This window comes from Physeter macrocephalus, chromosome 15, assembly GCF_002837175.3.
Source record: "Physeter macrocephalus isolate SW-GA chromosome 15, ASM283717v5, whole genome shotgun sequence".
In the NCBI taxonomy this organism is placed as follows: Eukaryota; Metazoa; Chordata; class Mammalia; order Artiodactyla; family Physeteridae; genus Physeter; species Physeter macrocephalus.
The window spans coordinates 33,839,549-33,858,879 of NC_041228.1; the positions used below are offsets into that span (position 1 = coordinate 33,839,549).

At 37.6% G+C, this 19,331-nt stretch overlaps 1 protein-coding gene and 1 non-coding gene across 8 annotated transcripts in view; one reads left to right on the top strand and one right to left on the bottom strand.

The window, feature by feature from the left end:
* AZIN1 (antizyme inhibitor 1) overlaps positions 1-19,331 on the top strand; it is a 30,219-nt gene extending 10,888 nt beyond the window's left edge. Inside the window, exons 3-12 of one of the 7 annotated variants that reach the window (XM_055091005.1) lie at positions 1,522-1,667; positions 7,277-7,456; positions 9,490-9,663; positions 11,143-11,315; positions 12,966-13,100; positions 14,667-14,748; positions 15,111-15,185; positions 15,734-15,893; positions 17,056-17,171; positions 17,494-19,325. In XM_055091005.1, the coding sequence (XP_054946980.1) occupies positions 7,355-7,456; positions 9,490-9,663; positions 11,143-11,315; positions 12,966-13,100; positions 14,667-14,748; positions 15,111-15,185; positions 15,734-15,893; positions 17,056-17,171; positions 17,494-17,820 (1,344 nt within the window). In that variant the 5' untranslated portion in view covers positions 1,522-1,667; positions 7,277-7,354 and the 3' untranslated portion in view covers positions 17,821-19,325. Of the gene's footprint in view, positions 1-1,500; positions 1,668-7,258; positions 7,457-9,489; positions 9,664-11,142; positions 11,316-12,965; positions 13,101-14,666; positions 14,749-15,110; positions 15,186-15,733; positions 15,894-17,055; positions 17,172-17,493 lie in introns of all 7 variants that reach the window. The other 6 variants (XM_055091003.1, NM_001301810.2, XM_055091004.1 and 3 more) reach the window with 6 other exon arrangements.
* Positions 2,332-2,405, bottom strand: TRNAG-UCC (transfer RNA glycine (anticodon UCC)). Its single transcript has one exon. It is a non-coding gene; the product is annotated as a tRNA-Gly (tRNA).

Below are 19,331 nucleotides of genomic sequence, written 5' to 3' on the forward strand. Positions count from 1 at the left end.
ACCAGGAAAACTAGAAAGCTTGAAATAATATGGTTATGTATTTGCTGCTGTTCATGTTGCATTATAATAGTTATCTGTAATGTTACTACATTTTAATTACCATAGGGATTTACATATTTCACTTCTGTACAGGTACATACTTGCTCCAGAAGAAATTTAGTCTTCAGATCAGATAGTCAAGGCACATTTTTTTCTTTATTGGAGTATAATTGCTTTACAATGGTGTGTTAGTTTCTGCTTTACAACAAAGTGAATCAGTTATACATATACATATATTCCCATATCTCTTCCCTCTTGAGTCTCCCTCCCTCCCACCTTCCCTATCCCACCCCTCTAGGTCGTCACAGAGCACCGAGCTGACCTCCTTGTGCCATGCGGCTGCTTCCCACTAGCTATCCACCCTACGTTTGGTTGTGTATATATGTCCATGCCACTCTCTCACTTCGTCACAGCTTACCCTTCCCCCTCCCCATATCCTCAAGTCCATGCTGTAGTAGGTCTGTGTTCTATTCCCGTCCTACCCCTAAGCTCTTCATGACTTTTTTTTTTCTTAGATTCCATATATATGTGTTAGCATACGAAGACACATTTTTTAAAGAGAGCCTGATCTTGTCAATTTCACTTGCAAAAGTATATTGCTATGAAAATCCTGTATTTCCATTTTCTCATTTAGATTTATTTTAGAGTTTAATGTGAGGCATTTCATTGGGCAGCCTTTACCCAAGCATTTCAAACTTAGCCTGTTGGGCTCATTTCCTTTAGGATTCCCCCCACCTTTATGTATTTCCTATTCATTCTTGTTCTTGTCTTTTTTTAAAAATAATTCTTCAGCAGTCACCTTTAGTGTTCTTCCTCTAGAGTTAGTTTTTTTCAACCTTATCAGCTGAAAAATAAATTTAAGGGTGTTTATTGCCATTATTGGCTTTCCTCTTGCTGTCAGTTAAAGCAACCCCTGTCCTGATGATCCTAAGTACTCAGTGTAGGCTATTGTTATTATCCATCACTTTTGGTCCAACATGGCGAAAGTTCATACGGTCTTATGATCACACAATTTATTGGAACTTCTACCTACCAGTTCTGATAATGTAGGTTCCTGGAAGTACCTTCCTGGAGGCCTGCTCCAGACCTCATATTTGTAGTACCAGTGTCATCCTTCTGGCCGATTATTTCTAAAGGTATTCTCTGTGGTAAGTAACATTTTTCTGTGGGATGTAGAATGCATAGGTGACTTTGACAGCATTGTATCTATCTTTTTTTTTTCCCCATTGTGTCTATTTTTAAAGCTGTGAGCTGAGTGCTAAGTCATCAAATGCCTATGTAAAAGTAATAATAAAGGTAGAAATACCCTTAGGCTTCTTCAGAATAATAGTAGTAGTATAAATTTCAAAATATCTTAAGTTCTCATTTTTAATGAGTAAAAGTCCTTTTAGAAAACTGGTCATGTGTTAAGGTTGGGTTTCCTGCTTAGTTGTCTCTGAAACAGTACTCTCAAACTTTCAGCTCTCCCTGTTCTACTTCCAGGGAGGTCTTCACTTCAGAAATCCAAGACTCATATTCATCCAGCTTGGTGTCAAGTGGGCTGTTGCTGCCAGAATTATCTTGTGATTATTTGAGAGATGTATCAGTTTCTTCTGAAGTACAATCAACTGTAGAAGCCTTTGTAGCAGGTGTGTAACAAGGCAAGTGCCCAGCTGCTGCAACCACTCCTCTTGGAGCTACCCTCTCAATGACATGAGGACTCACGACCTCATGAAAGACTCCAGGGAGCAGTGTGTGGTTCTTGGGAGCCTTTTCTTTCCTTGGCAGCTCTTCCTGAAAAATGTATTATCAAAAAACACCAATATGAAGGTGTAAATAAGGAATGTTAAACATGTTCTTTTCTTCCCAGCTATGATGTCCAAGAGGAAATTATTTCGTTTATAAACATAGTATTGTGATTGCAGCAGTTGTATTAGTGTAAAATAAGCTGAGCTTTCTTTCACCATATATTAAGGTGTTTGGTTGTGAAAATAGCTCAAAGGCTCTTGTGAGTAGAGAGCACATTCTAGTGTCTATTGATAAAAATAAACTTGGGAGCTTTTATTAAAAATGGATTTGCTCTTTTAAGGTCAATGTCCAGCAACACTAGACTATAGTATGTAGTGGTCTATAACATGTCTGAACCAATAAATCAGTCCTGTTTCTGATTTATACACCATTAAAAAAAATGGTGCAGTGTCTGTTGGGAATTATAACCAGGATTAGATTGGAACATGGGGGAAGTTTGGCATCATCTGGGTTTGAGTCTGCTGGATTCTTTTTTTTTGGCCGGAGCACTTTGCAGGATCTTAGTTCCCCAACCAGGGATTGAACCTGGGCCCCCTGCAGTGGAAGTGCAGAGTCCTAACCACTGGACCACCAGGGGAATTCCCTGAGTCTGCATTCTTAATGGAGAGATCTCTGGAAATTCCCTGTGGTGTGGATTAACTTGGTGGCTCTGGCATACAGTATAAACTCTGCTCACTCCCAACACATGCACACTTATTTTCATTCTGACTCCCTAGGACATGCTGTGTGTCAGATTTTTGGTTTAACATTACCACCAAGTAACTTTAAATGCCTCTTGAAAACATTTTACTCAAATATTTCTTTACTTTAGTGCCTTGTAAAGCAGAAATGTAGAACATGAACCTTTTTGCAACAGTGAAACTAAAGTATTTTTGCTCATATGTTAGGAAAATTGCAAGCATAGGCTTCTGAGGGTATGGTTATGAACTGCTTTTAGGACTCTTTCAGTGAGATCGGGTGTAGGAAAGACTCAAGAACAGTCTATGCTTAGCCACCAACTTAAGCCTTTTCAGTTGTTGGAAATACTGGGCTTCCAATTGAACATTTCATTTGAGCACAGGGTTTGTTGGCTCAAAATGTGTTAGAAACCCTCTTTCCTGAAGGTCTTTGTGTTTTGTGGATTCTTTTGAGGAGTTAGTTTTTCCTGGGCATAGCTTTTAGTTTTTAACTGACAGTTGAGCTTTGCATTTACATGTGGGTCACTTGTATATCAAGGTTTTGGGCTCCTTTTAAGGATGTGAAAGATGGACCTCTTTTTATTTAAAATAGTTATTTATTTATTTATTTATTTATTTATTTATGGCTGTGTTGGGTCTTCGTTTCTGTGCGAGGGCTTTCTCCAGTTGCAGCGAGCGGGGGCCACTCTTCATCGCGGTGCACGGGCCTCTCACTGTCGCGGCCTCTCCCGTTGCGGAGCACAGGTTCCAGACGCACAGGCTCAGTAGTTGTGGCTCACGGGCCTAGCCGCTCCGTGGCATGTGGGATCCTCCCAGACCAGGGCTCGAACCCATGTCCCCTGCATTGGCAGGCAGACTCCCAACCGCTGTGCCACCAGGGAAGCCCCTTGATGGACCTCTTTTTCAACACACTTCAGGGAGTTCTTTCCTGTCATCACCACAACCCTTAAGTTTCAGAGCTCCCCATTCTTAGAATCGTCCTTTGTCCATCTGTTTCTCAGCACCTACTCTGGGCTAGGAAATTAGGGAAATCTCAAGACCTTCCTAGGGAGCATCTAAGAAGATAAACTGAGATAGAGCTCACTTATCTCAACAGTTGTTACCATCTTTTATGTATAGACGTTATTAGTATTGGTTTTAATCAACTATTATTGCAGTGCTTGGTATAATTACGGAAGTAAAAAATACTACGTTTACATCTGTCTTAGTTGTTTCAGGTGTGTTGGTCCCAAAATCCTTTTTGTCAGGTCCTGCCAATATAGCAAATTTTATTTTATTTTTCTGTCACAGTCCTTTTGTAAGTAAGCTAAGGATTGGTAAACTAACCCTATGGTTACTTCAGAAGTCAGAGTTCCATTTCAGTGATGGTAATATAGCCACTCTCGTGTACTCTCAATCTTTCCTTTAGAGCAGGGCATGCTTTAACATATCTTTATTTATGTTGGTAGTACATTTATTTGTCAGCTGTTTTAGTTTGGCCTTTACTGTTTAAAAGTATTGCACTTCCCAAAAGCCTGTAGTGACAGAAAGCAGATAAATGGTTGCCTGAGATGGACAAAAGGGACATGAAGAAATTTATCTTTATGGTAGTGCTGGTTACAATGGTGTGTACATTAGTCAAAGCATGGGTGTACGTTATTGCATGTAAACTGTTGATAAGATGGATGGAAAAGAAAGAAAAATTCAAATTTAGAGTTTACCTGAGAGTTTTAGACAAAAGATATAGAAGGAGCAAGGTGGAAATGTAGAAACTAGTCATAAAGAAAGGTTTGAAAGGCTATGAGAAGGCATGATAGGATGTTTTGGTACCACATGTGAATAAACTTTATTATACAGAGGTTTAAGAACTATGGGAATTTATATGTCTGAGAAATGTTAATTGATTATGGGGGTGTCATTTAGTCTATCAAAGAGACTGAAAGTTGTGTTTGATTTCCAAAAGATGAATCCTGTGTTTTCTAGGAACGGTACTGCTGGGGAGACAGAGTTTTCCTTTTAACAGACAGGCATACCTCGTTTTATTGCGCTTGGCAAATACTGCATGTTTTACAGACTAAAGGTTTGTGGTGACCTTGCTTTGAGCAAGTCTATTGGTGCCATTTTTCCAACAGCATTATTTTTTAGTTAAGGTATATACATTGTTTGTGTTTTTTTGGTGTGTGGGGGATTTTTGGGGTTTTTTTCACACTTAATAGACTAGAGGGTAGTGTAAGCATAACTTTTATAGGAACTGGGAAACCAAAAAGTTTGTGTGACTCGCTTTAATGCAATACTCACTTTATTACAGTGGTTTGGAACTGAACCTCCAAGGTATGCCTGTTAATTTGATCATCAGCATCTCTAGAGCTAGTCTAATTAGTTGTTCTGTGCCTCAGTGTCTTCATCCGTAAAACAGAATAATACTGTCATAGTGGGTTTTTAAAAATATTTATTTATTCATTTATTTTTGGCTGCATTGGGTCTTCGTTGCTGCGCGCGGGCTTTCTCAAGTTGCGGCGAGTGGGGGCTACTCTTCATTGTGGTGCGCGGGCTTCTCAGTGGGGGTGGCTCTTCTCACTGCAGGGCACGAGCTCTAGGTGTGCAGGCTTAGTTGCTCCGCGGCATGTAAACACTAGCTGTAGGAAATTGAGGTTCATCTTGTCCTGGCTTTAAAAGCTAGACTTTACATTTGGTAGCAGTTGCCTGTGATGGTCAGTAATTGATAACTCAAGGTTCCCAGGTAAATACTGCATAGAGAGTAGAGTCTCCTTAGGAGTCTCATGAGCGGAAATACTAGGCTAAAGATCGTGATTAAGTATTTTTCATCATTAATAGAAATAATTTATCTTTTTGAATGAGTAGGTTTTATCTGTTCTGTTGCTTTAGTGCATAGTTGAATATCCCTCTAAAATTGATGTTCCAGCTGGTCTTATATTGCTTAAAATAAACATGTATCCTCAAGCCTAAAATGTATACTTTCTGGGCACAGATTTAAATCATTTCTGGTATCATAATCTAAGAGATTTGCTCAGCTAAACTGAATGTAGTTGAGTTCTTGGAAATAAAATTGTCATTTAAAAAATACTGCTTGTATTTTATGAAATTTGACTAACGCTCTGGCTTATTGATGAGTTTGTTTTGGTACAACCAAAATGCTGACACTTTTTTTTTTTGTGTGGCTGCATTGGGTCTTTGTTGTTGCATGTGGGCTTTTCTCTAGTTGCAGCGAGCGGGAGCTACTCTGTTGTGGTGCATAGGCTTCTCATTGCGGTGGCTTCTCTTGTTGTGGAGCACGGGCTCTAGGCGCATGGGCTTCAGTAGTTGTGGCACTTGGGCTCAGTAGTTGTAGTTCGTGGGCTCTAGAGCGCAGGCTCAGTAGTTGTGGCGCACGGGCTTAGTTGCTCTGTGAAAGCCGACACTTTTGAGAACCATTGAAATGGAGTATATTTTTAGGACAAGTGCCGTCACCCATGGTGAACTCTTGCATAGAGCAGGGAGAGGGGAAAGGAAAGGGGGCAATCAAGGATGTAGGAAAAGCTGTGCAGGTTTTAAAATAGGTTGCCAAGAGCTGGTCTATGTCCGTTATAATTAATGTGGCAACCAGAAATCAGTCCCAGGCAATGAGTAGCATCCTGTCTAGAGGACTTGTTTTGTTTATGGACCTCATATTAAAATAAATCTTTGCCTAAAGTAATGTAAGGACCAGTGAATTCAGCAAAGAACATAAACTTATTGTGTGTGCCGCTCCAGAGGACAGTGGGTGATTTGGAGAAAGAGGGAAAACTTTATTTGATTGGGGAGGGGTTGGATTTAGTCTGATGCCCTTTTAAAAATCAGAGTTCTTAGTAAATAAATGGTTTAGGATGTATAGGTTCCTAGCTTATGCCTAGTTTCAAATTATAATGGCATTTTTGTATTTCTGGCAGTTGGTGACTTAATTTTAGCTCTTCCAAGTCAACACTTAAACAAGTGATTTTAATTTTGTTTTTTACAACAATCTTTTGAGGAAGTATTTAAGGTAGTTAACTGAAGTTGACCTCAGATTGCACAGCTATTCAATGACACGGCCAGGACTAGGTCTTCTGACTTCTGTTCCAGTAACATTTTCACCAATCAGCTCACCTCACAAGAGACTTAACATTGTTAACTTGATTTAACTAGTCCATTTTAGCTTGTGGTGGGATCTAGATAGTCTGTATCAAAGCTACGGATTGTCCCCTAAAGTTGGCCTCCACTTTCACTCATTCCTATTGTTGATATGTACACATCACCTACTCTAGAATTTTACTTAGAAGACGTTTATCTGCAGTTACCTGGTAGCACACTGCTATGTGGCTGGCAGTGTATTGAAGTTCAGACTATTTTGCTTTCTTAGCTGCAGACAATTATTTCACTAGCTTTCTTTACTTAAAATGAGTAAAATTGTGTGTGTGATGGAGGAATCACGAAACAAGGTGAATAAAACAGACTGGCTCTGCAAGTCTGTATGTAAGGTGACCATGTTTACTTGTAATATTTTGTGCATATGTGTCAATTACCTTCTCAAGAAATTGTCATATTAAGCTTATTTTTTTAATGTATAAATTCACATTTATTTGCTTTAAAGTGGGCACTAAAGGAAAGGATATTAGTGACCTAGTGTTTCTGAAAGTGTTAAGTGATCACAGATTCTTCACTAAATTGGGTACTTCTTATTAACACACTCATTGACAACTCATACATTAGGTTTGACTAATGAAATAATACAGACTTGGAAATAACTTCTATTTTGACAGTTTGTTGCATATTCTAAGGACCCAGACGTAAGGCTTGGTGGCCCGTCTCTTGTTTTTCCTGGTTTATGACTTTCGGCTTTGTGGAATACGGCTGAGATGAAAGGATTTATTGACGATGCAAACTACTCCGTTGGCCTGTTGGATGAAGGAACAAACCTTGGAAATGTTATTGATAACTATGTTTATGAACATACCCTGGTAAGTGTGTCATCTCACATTTCTGAAAAGTGTTATAAATTTCTGAAATCTGAAGCATCAATGCTTTGTTTCCAAGGTCTTAATCTGATAAAAGTACTTTCTTCCAGGTTGTCTTGACTTGACAACCCCAGTTCCCCTTGAAGTGATGAGATTTTCTTTCTAGCTCACATTAAAAAAAAAAATGCTTCCTTGACAGCCCTTTCTCTTCTGTGCTTTATAGCACCTGTTTTTGTATGTTCTTTTATTTTCTTGATATGTTGCCAGCTATCCACTTAATCAGTACATGGCTTCTTTTTTTTTTTTCTTCGGTACGCAGGCCTCTCACTGCTGCGGCCTCTCCCGTTGCGGAGCACAGGCTCTGGACGCGCAGGCTCAGCGGCCATGGCTCACGGGCCCAGCCTCTCTGTGGCATGTGGGATCTTGCCGGACCGGGGCACGAACCCGTGTCCCCTGCATCGGCAGGCGGTCTCTCAACCACTGTGCCACCAGGGAAGCCCAGTACATGGCTTTTTACCCATTTTTCTCAACTGTATACTTCCGTAGATTTTAATTTGTATTTCATATAATTTTGGTTGTGTATATTGAATGAGAATTTATACTGAATGCTTACTCTACACTGACCAAGTGTCAATTTCTATAGAATCATATTTATTGCTACTTAAGATCATTTTTGTTTTGTACTTACTGATAGAAAAATTTTGTTTATTGCCTTACTGATAGAATTTTTGTTGAAGCTTATTTCCCATATTCCCCAAATTCGAAGAATTGTTTTTGTGTTACTGGTGTTCAGTAATAGGATATCCAAAAAACTTTCTTCTTCTCTTGACCTTTACAAATGTGCTTAAGTTTTCTCACACACCAGCAAAATCCTGTTAATTCTTCTGCCATCAGAATTCTTTTTGGGGGGTGGGGAAGAGTGACACTTGTCCTACCGTTCAGTCTGTTCTATAGCTAAGTCATTCTACAGTTAATTCTCTGATGTCATTAGTCTTAGTCATTTTTACAGCACACTTCCTGGGGATGGCAGCATGTTTTTTAAGGATGGGGTAACTTCAGTACAACTGTCCTATATCTGCCACCCATAACCCATAATTTCTAGTCGTGTCTGTTTCTTGGTCAGTATGTTCCAGTAATGTATATCTTCAAATAATGTGGATTATAGAAAACAGCAATATCTTCATGGCTTTTCAAACAATATTTGGATGTTGTATGTTTTTAATAAGATTATTTTGTCTGCCATCTAACATTGGGTAATTTATGCTCTGGATGACATGCATAGTCATCTCTACCCCTAGAGTAGCCCCAACTTCGAAATCATTACACATCTCTCCCAATCCCTAATTAAAATCTGTTTGTTTGTGTCACACTGTGTGGCTTGTGGGATCTTAGTTCTCCAACCAGGGATTGAACCCAGGCCATGGTAGTGAAAGCGCAAGTCCTAACCACTGGACCTCCAGGGAAATCCCCCAGTTTTCTTTCTTTTGAGGGAAGAATATCCTTACTCAGATTTATCTGACATTTAGTGTACTTCTGTATTTTTAAATTCAAGTTTGCCACCTATGTGCACACAAACTACCAACTTTATCTCCTTAAAAATGGGTTTCTTTTGTTTCCTTGTTTTACTGTCTTTAAGTGAAATTCATAATGGAGATACAGCTTTTTGTTAAGGATTCCTCATTCTACTCACCGGATTAGGAGATTAGATCCTATACTGCTAAAGTAGGTTTATTTTAAACAGTTAAGGACAGCATGGAAGGAAATAGGTAGTCTCCTTCCCCTCCACTCCCCAAAAGTAAAATTGAGGCAGTTCTGAAGTAGAAAGTCACTATAATTGATATTTTTTTTAATCAAAGAGAATATTTTCTATACCAGCATAGCACAGCACAGAGTCAAATTTTAAAAGAAACAAGACTTAAGTGTGCTAGTATGTAAATGTTTGTCTTGGCTCATTTGTGGAGGAAAAGGGAGTTCTTTCCTACTTGTGATACTCAGTTTTCAATAGTTTATGTTTCTCTTTTTCATAACCATAATAGACAGGGAAAAATGCATTTTTTGTGGGAGATCTTGGAAAGATTGTGAAGAAACACAGTCAGTGGCAGAACATAGTGGCTCAGATAAAGCCATTCTACACGGTAAAGTGCAACTCCACTCCAGCTGTACTTGAGATTTTGGCAGCTCTTGGAACTGGATTTGCTTGTTCCAGTAAAGTAAGTCATTTTCATTACTTTATTACTAAACTGCAACATTTTAAAATTGACTAATTTTTGGTGACCCACAGCAGTAGGAGAACAATTGCAAGAAAGTTTTGACTTTTGAATGTGTTTCATAACTGTTGTTTAAATTTGCAGTTTAATATTGGAAATTTACAAACTTTCAAGTGTACCTTTCAAGGAACAGTGAGATGAGATTTTATAAGCTTTATTTTTCTTCAATCAAAAACTGTTATTTGTTCCTCATTTTTAGCCTAGAGCTAGCTTGACCAAATTACTTCTTATGACAGCAAGATAATATCCTAAACTATGAGATTTCTCTGATGGTGATTACAGGCGTACCTCCGAGGTACTGCAGATTGGGTTCTAGACCACTGCAATAAAGCAAGTCACATGAATTTTTTCGTTTCTCAGTCTATATAAAAGTTATGTTTATAGTATATTGTGGTCTGTTAAGTGTGCAGTAGCATTATGTCTAAAATATAATGTACATATGTCAAATAAAAAAATAATGCTGTTGAAAAAATGGTGCCAGTAGACTTGCTCAACACAAGGTTGCTACAAATCTTCAATTGTAAAAATGCAGTATCTGCAAAGTGCAATAAAATGAGATATGCCTGTATACCTTTTTTAAAAAAAATTGGATCAGTATTTAATTTTAATTTTATTTTTTGGCTGCTTTGGGTCTTTGTTGCTGCGTGTGGGCTTTCTCTAGTGCAAGCAGGGGCTGCTCTTTGTTGTGGTGTGCAGGCTTCTCATTGTGGTGGCTTTTCTTCATTGCAGAGCATGGGCCTAGGCGCACGGGCTTCAGTAGTTGTAGTTGTGGCTCACGGGCTCTAGAGCGCAGGCTCAGTAGTTGTGGCGCACAGGCTTAGTTGCTCCGCAGCTTGGGGGGTCTTCCCGGACCAGGGCTTGAACCTGTGTCCCCTGCATTGGCAGGTGGATTCTTAACAGCTGCGCCACCAGGGAAGTCCCTTCCCGGACCAGGGCTTGAACCTGTGTCCCCTGCATTGGCAGGTGGATTCTTAACAGCTGCGCCACCAGGGAAGTCCCTGTATACCTTTTGTTTTGTTTTGTTTTTTGTTTTTTGTTTTTTGTTTTTTTTAGCGGTACGCGGGCCTCTCACTGTGTGGCCTCTCCCATTGCGGAGCACAGGCTCCGGACACGCAGGCTCAGCAGCCATGGCTCACGGGCCCAGCCGCTCCGGGGCACGAACCCATGTCCCCTGCCTCGGCAGGCAGACTCTCAACCACTGCGCCACCAGGGAAGCCCCCCTATACAGGGGGGGCTTTTAAAAGGTTTTTTAACAGAGTACAGTATATAGTAAGCATTACCGGAATCTGAACTATGACATATATAATCCTAATTTAACCTTACATAATTTGAATTTAACCAAAAAGTAAAGGTATGTGGTAGTAATTGAAAAGTAATAGAAAGCTTGCCTTTTAGATGACACTGTTTAAAATCTGTTTTTAGACTGAAATGGCTTTAGTGCAAGAATTGGGTGTATCTCCAGAAAACATCATTTACATAAGTCCTTGCAAGCAAGTGTCTCAAATAAAGTATGCAGCAAAAGTTGGAGTGAATATCATGACATGTGACAATGAAGTCGAATTGAAGAAAATTGCACGTAATCACCCAAATGCCAAGTAAGTGTAAAACTAGGTACATGGGAATATTATTACCTAGGGTTTGGGGTTGTCTTTAGCCTGGGTAAAGGGGGCATTTATGTAGAGCAGTGGTACATGTTGTGATTACTGTGACTTATTTCAAGTTCCTTTATGGAAAATGCTACTAGCATTTTATTGGCTACTTCTGATCCTTCCTGTGGAGCTGGGATGAGATAAGGGCATTTTGGGATATGAATTTATAATCTTTAATTCAAGGAAGAGAATCTGGTTGGTAGGATAATCAAATTAGAGCCACAGCTATATTTTCACAATTACATTAACCATGCTAGTTATTTGTCATATTGGGAACAGGATGTGTTTCGGTCAGCTTTTTTTCCTGGTTAGCTGAGGGTTTAATCTGCCCTAGATGTGGTTTCTTGAAAGGTTGTCCTTTGTGTCAGTGTCTTAGGAACCTAGTCCATAGACTCCTGGGATTTCTTTAAGGCCCTTCTCCTCAAACAGGAAGTTTAATGTTTTTACTTGTACCTACATGCATCCCAAGAGTTATTTTTTTAACTAAAAACACTGTTTAAAAGCAAAAAAATTAAGGCAAAATTAATATTGCCATGAATTGGTACATCAAGAGGATTTTACAATATACTGAAAGTATATTAGTACAAAATTGCTTTCTTTTTAATAAGTTACTGTGTATGTTACATGTTGCCGAAAATGTGTATCATATACATATTTTCCTTGTATTCATAATTTTCTTATTGACTTTAATGATATTCTTAGAAAGGTATCCTGACAGGATTTATTACTCTGAAAACCTTTGTTTTGATAAAGGCCAGTTTTTTGATAAAGTGGTTCTAGGGAACTGCTTGTCTCTTTTAAAAGTCTTCTGGGGGCGGTGGGGGGGAAGTGTTTCTTTTCTGTGACCTGATTTGGGGTGTTTACTGTATTAGATTATAAATGGAATGGTATATTCTTGATAGAGCTGGTTCTACTTGTAGGTAGAATAATTTTGCTTTTACAAACAGCATTTTTGTATAATTGCATTTTTTAGTGGTTTGTAATTACTTGGAGATTGCCTGACAGTTGTGATCATTTTGTCTTGGTTGTCGTGGTTTGGAAGGAAATACCAAATAGATTTGAATCAGCAGTCTAAAAGGCTGCTGTTGCGATACGTAAAATAACTTAGGACTTCCTAATTTTTTTTGTTAGATGTACAAAATTAATGGGAGGAATGTTCAGAATAAGTGGTAGAAGGTTAGCTAACTAGAACAATTTAGGAAATTTGGAACATTTAAAGCCCTGATCGTTTTTACTGAAAGACAATGATGGCATTGCTATTCAATTTAGTCTTTCTAGGTGGATTTATGGACTGATGGACTTGATTTGAAAGTAATGTCTTTCATTACAGAGCCCAACCGACTCTTGATGCTACAACAGAGTCTTAACTTCCTGCATTTTCCAAATTCCCATCCTTGTAAGCTTCATGCTTTAGGCCCTAATTGCTAGTTTTTTCTCTATACAGGATTGTTTTTCATTAGGTTCACTTGATTCATCCGACGCTGGATTTTGGAGCACTGACAACATTATCAACACACTTCCTACAATCTTCAGGCTTCACATGTGCTGATGATGATGTAAACCAACTCTGCCCCAATCATCTTCCCCTTCTCTTAGGGTCTTACTACATATTGCAACAGAAGATAATATTGGAGGTGAAGAGGGCAACATGAAGTTTGGCACTACCCTGAAGAACTGTAGGCATCTTTTGGAATGTGCTAAGGAACTTGATGTCCAAATTATTGGGGTTAAGTGAGTATTTGTTTTAAACTTCATTTTGTGGTGATAATCTTTGTCTTTCTGTTTACTGATTTAGAATTTCATTTGCATGAACTCTAATAGATTCAACTTTGGGTTTAATATACACATTTCCTTTAGTTCAGGAAAGCAACTAAATATGCTTATCCTTCATACTATTTTGTACCTGTACCTTCCCCATACCCAGTAAAGAGAGAAAATAGTAAATAACAATTCAGTTAATAATGTAAATCACCTCTTTTTAAACTGAATGGAGGGATTTACTAGAATTCTAATGAATACCAAAATGGCATTCAGCTTCTAAGTTGTTGGAGATGTCATTTCATTTTTTCTTTTTCCTATCCTAAGACTTCTCCTTTTTAATTCCTCAGGAGCACTTCAAAAAATCAGTAGACTTTATTTTACCCTCTCAATTTTATGTGTGAGGAAACTAAGACCCAGAGAGTTAATGATTTTGATCATTGTTTCAGAACCATGATCTGAATCAAATTTGGAGCAGCTTAATGCTCCAAATTTTAAAATTGCTCATAAAGATGAATAAAGAATCACCACTGTTAAGCTTAAATCTACCTTACTTGATAATATTAACAGTATTGGAGAGTTTTCGTAGTTCAGCTAAATTTTATTGTTAACACATAGGAAAATTGATTTGGGGTATATTCTTCTATGAATTTTAACATGTTTGTAACCACTGCCACAGTCAGGGTACAGAAAGAACCATATTTCAATTCAATTTATTTTATTTTTTGGCTGCACCACGCAGTTTGTGGGATCTTAGTTCCTCAACCAGGGATTGAACCCCAGCCGCCTGCAGTGGAAGCATGGAGTCCTAACCACTGGACCGCTAGGGAATTCCCTATTTAAATTTAAATAGTCTTGGGCTTCCCTCGTGGCGCAGTGGTTGAGAGTCTGCCTGCCAATGCAGGGGACCACGGGTTCGTGCCCCAGTCCGGGAAGATCCCACATGCCGCGGAGTGGCTGGGCCCGTGAGCCATGGCCGCTGGGCCTGCGCATCCGGAGCCTGTGCTCCACAACGGGAGAGGCCGCAACAGTGAGAGGCCCGCGTACCACAAAAAATAAATAAATAAAATAAATTTAAATAGTCTGAATCATTGATAAGTATCACTGTTAATGAATACTAACAAGTATCATTACTACTCAGCTGAATTAATGTTCACTTGTATTTATTTCACAATAGATACATTTTTATATTTTTAGATAAAATTGTGCGTTCAAATTAAAGGTTTTGTAGGGTGATGCTTGTTACTTTACCATATATGCATAAAAAGCATGTCCCTATCTGATAGTCATGAAGCATAACTGATAACTTATAAAAAATTGTTTATAAAATTACAGTATTATCCTAATATTGGATAATACTTTTCTAAAAGGCTGGTATTGTAACTTGGATGATTAGAGGCTCGTGCTTCCAATGCTTTAAACATTTGGTAAGGTTAATGTGAATATTTTTTGTGTCAGTATGGTGAATGAAAAAGGACTTACAGGAAAGGCCTCTAAAACTTGCAGCAGCTTCAAATTTATTACTCTTATTTCTTTCAGATTTCATGTTTCAAGTGCTTGCAAAGAATCTCAAGTATATGTACATGCTTTATCTGATGCTCGATGTGTATTTGACATGGCTGTAAGTTTTTCCCTTAAATTATTTCGATATTTTAAGCCAGGATGTTATCTAAGATTGAGTGGTTTTCTACCTCTGAAGTACTCTCATTCATTCTTTTTTGTGACATGCACATTTTAAAAAATGGGTGTGAAGGGATGAAATAGTAATTTACTTGCGTATGTCTAAAGATAATACAGAAACATCAGGAAGACAATATATAAAACATTGAATGAATCTGCTTCTGTTAGTAGAAAGCAAGAAATTTACTGTACTAAAGGTCAAAACAGAGATTATTTACCTCCCCCCTTTTTTTTTTGAAATGTCCTTATATGCATTACAATTTGGAAAAGCATTTAAAGATTTTCCCCCCTCCACATCTCTAGGGAGAATTTGGCTTCACAATGAACATGTTAGACATTGGTGGAGGCTTCACAGGAACTGAATTTCAATTGGAAGAGGTAAAACCTTGTTCAGTGGGTGGACATACTGGAATAATCTCTCATTCTTTACTACTTACCTGGTAGATTTGTAGACTAGAGTTTTTACAGCAGCAACTAAAGGTGTAACATTTTTTAAAAGTTTAAACTCTATAGCATAATTTTATCACAGGAAGTTTCTATTTTCAGTACTTGATGGCACAGATGAATTCATAACTTGGAGAGCTTGAGCTATTCTATCCAGATATACACCACTTCTCACCTTCCTAATATATAGAAACTGATTTGAAATTTTGTTCCTTCATTGATAGTGATTGAATATAGAGACAAGACTTTAAACAATCACCAGTAGCCATTTGCCATTGGAGTTATGATATTTTTTTTCCTATGCCATTCTGATAGTTAGAAAATAAACTTTGATGACTTGAAAGCCTGCTTTATTGCAAAGCTCCATGGTCTATAATTCAACTACTTAATTTTCCTAGAAAATTTAATAGCTATCAGTCTCTTAATATTGTGCATTATCTAATCCAATATTAAAACCATAATGTGGGGTTTTAAATCCATAGGTTAATCATGTTATCAGCCCTTTGTTGGATGTCTACTTTCCTGAAGGATCTGGCATTAAGATAATTTCTGAACCCGGAAGCTACTATGTGTCTTCTGCATTTACACTTGCAGTTAATATCATTGCAAAGAAAGTTGTTGAAAATAAGTTTTCCTCTGGAGGTAAGTTACAAAGTTTATAGTTTTGTTTCTGTTAGTAGGTAATTCCAATTAGTTCAAAGATGAGTTTATCAGATAATACTCAGGTGTAAATTTACTGTAGGACATTTCATGGATTATAAAGTTGTGGGTGGTCTTCATCCGTCAGTAGGCAGCAGCTAGGGAGCTTTTCAAAATGCCCTAGCCAAGGTCCCATTCCATAATAAGACTTTCTGAATCCAACTGTTCTTGATACTGATGTTGAGATAGGCTTATTTTAGATAAACTTGCCCAGGTGATTGATTCCCCTTAAGAACCAGTATAGTCTTAATATGATTTGACAAGTTACTGAAGGCCTACACTGTCATCCCTATCTAGCTACCAATAATTTTCATATCTTAAAGTTTTTTCTCAGTTTTGTTCCTTTGCCAGATTGATTATTTTTCCACCATAGATTAGTTTGGGCTGCTCTTGAACTTCATATATAAATGAGGTCATATAACATATATTCCTCTGTTTAAGAGAGCTCGGTATAATGTCTGAACCATTTTGTTTCACATTTATTGCCAATTAATATTCCATTTTCTGGATGAATATACATTGTATATTCATTATTTCCATTCTCTTGCTGATGATTATTTGATCGTTCCCAGTTTTTGGCTATTAAGAATAAAACTATTACTACATTCTTGTACTACTGGTATTGTGGACATTTTTCATTTCTCTTAGGTAAATGATTAAGAATAGAATTGCTGGGTCACAGAGTAGGTGTCTGCAAAGATTTCAGAATGGTGTTACTATTTTGCCCCTCCAATGACAATGTATATATGCAAGTTCTGGTTGCCCCCCACCTTTACTGACTTTTTGTGGGGGTTGTCAGTGTTTTAAATTTTATCCATTCAGTAGGCGTGCGGTGGTGGTATCTCACTGTAGTTTTAATTTGCATTTACCTGGTGACAAATGATGTAGGGCACTTTTTTCATGTCTTCATTGGTTATCCTCCTTTGTGAAAGTATGTTCAGTATTTTAGGCTAACAGTTTTAAGGTATGTCAGTATATATATATATTGGTGTTTATGTTTTGAGGAATGTGAAACCTACAAGTCAGTTCTGTAAATACTAATTCAGACTTTGATACACCTTTTAGATGTTTTACTATAAACTCATCTTTACTTTTCCTGTTTCAGTAGGAAAAACCGGAAGTGATGAACCAACCTTCATGTATTATATGAATGATGGTGTTTATGGTTCTTTTGCAAGTAAACTGTCTGAGGACTTAAATACCATTCCAGAGGTTCACAAGGCAAGTTTTACAAATAATATAAAAACTGCTTATATGGCAGTTTATGAACGAGCTGTTATTTTTAAGATACATCCCAATTTTTGGAGAAATATTTTAGGATTGGGGAAGGTTGCCCCTTTTTTGAGGATTTGCATATCTCTGGCTGAGTTCCTTTATTGCTTCCTTAGATTGGAGTTAAGGAGCATCACTGCCGCTGGTTCTAGGCTTTTCTTCCAGGGGCACATTTGATCTGAGATAGTGAAAAAATGCTTTTATCCACCTTCAAATTCAGTGCCTGCCTGAGTAAAAACCTAACAAAACAACCACCTTTTTTTTCCTACAGAAATACAAGGAAGATGAGCCTCTGTTTACAAGCAGCCTTTGGGGTCCATCCTGTGATGAGCTTGATCAAATTGTGGAAAACTGTCTTCTTCCTGAGCTGAATGTGGGAGATTGGCTTATCTTTGATAACATGGGAGCAGATTCTTTCCATGAACCATCTGCTTTTAATGATTTTCAGAGGCCAGCTATTTATTATATGATGTCATACAGTGATTGGTATGAGATGCAAGATGCTGGAATTACTTCAGACACAATGATGAAGAACTTCTTCTTTGTGCCTTCTTGCATTCAGTTGAGCCAAGAAGACAAATTTTCCGCTGAAGCTTAAGCAGGCATCAACGCTTTTTTAGATATGAAGTTGCAGGTTAAGCTTGTCTGGTCTACATTCCAGTGTGGAAAAAATTTGAACAATCTTATTCTGTTAATTCTCTTGGAAACAAAAACTACTAGTAATAGCTATTTGGGACCAGACAAAATTAGCTCTCATCTATAATTCACTGGGGGTAATTGGGAGATTAAGATAATGTATCCACATTTAAACTTACCAGTTTGCCCTACCCCTTAAGCGTTTAAAATAAAATATGCAACAAAATGGATGACTTAGTGGAGATGGAAGCCCATTAATTGGGTTCCCCATTAAACCGTTTACATACAAGTACACAGTTTTTATACTAAGGATTCGTGTTAAAAAGTCTTGTAAAGTTAATGTCTTTCACCCAGATATATCAAATGTCAGTGGAAGACCAGTGTGATTTCATTAGATACGTTTAGTGTATTTAGAATGTGTAAATTTGTGCTTTGAATTGTAGTTTAATAAATGTAAAATTGCATCATAGTATTTGTTGTATTTGACCTAATGTAACCCTTGTATGATTGCAATAAAATTTTGTGTAGATTTTACTGTTTTTTCAGGCTAAAACTTTGGGAAAGGGGCTAGTTAGCAAAGGTAGTTTCGAAATAGATGTGTATATGGACTGTTTAGAAGGTTATTTTCCTTTATAGCCCATTTAAGTTTAGTTTGACTCAGTACATTTTTCAGTTATTTAATTAGTAATTTAAGTAAAATGTTTGGTAAATCATTGTGAAGTTGAGATTCATTATGGAGAGTTGATGTGCAGTAAGCATGATGTTTAACAATTTTAACACCAAAAATGTTAATCCTGCATAAACCAATTGTAATAATTAATAGGTGTTTCTGTACAGATAGAATGCATAGAGTACCTTAGTAAATCTTTGAATCACAAATCTTTTGGCTGAAATGGAAGATTCTCTTAAGTACCTTGAAAAAACTTTGGGGGAGGGAAATAAAATTGCAGAAAACTCTGCAGCGCACTAAATCTTAAAGAAGGGCTACGTCTATATCCAGAAACCTGATGCTCCTTTGCACGGAATATTATTTAAATTGAAAATTGTGAGGTGGGGTGGGGAGAAGCACACCTATTTTCAGTTTCTCAATTGCAGTGATTTCAGACTTAGGGTTTGTTTTGTTTTAGCTATTCACTTAGCTTCTTGTTATTTCCCATTTGTTCAGCTTAGTGTAGTTTTAATTCTTTTCATACTAAAATTTTATGGTGATTGGGGGAAGTGAGTTAGAGTCACTAACATGACAGTTGTTGCCAGGAATTTGCGTTGTTCACTGCTAGTATATTAGTAATCCTAGATCTCAGAATCACAATAGTAATAAACAACAGGGGTCATTTTTTCCTAACTTACTCTATGTTCAGATGTGGAATTTCTGTCTACCAAGAGGAAATGTGACTTCACTTTGGTGCCAATGGACAGAAAATTCTACCTGTGCTACATAGGAGAAGTTTGGAATGCACTTAATAGCTGGTTTTT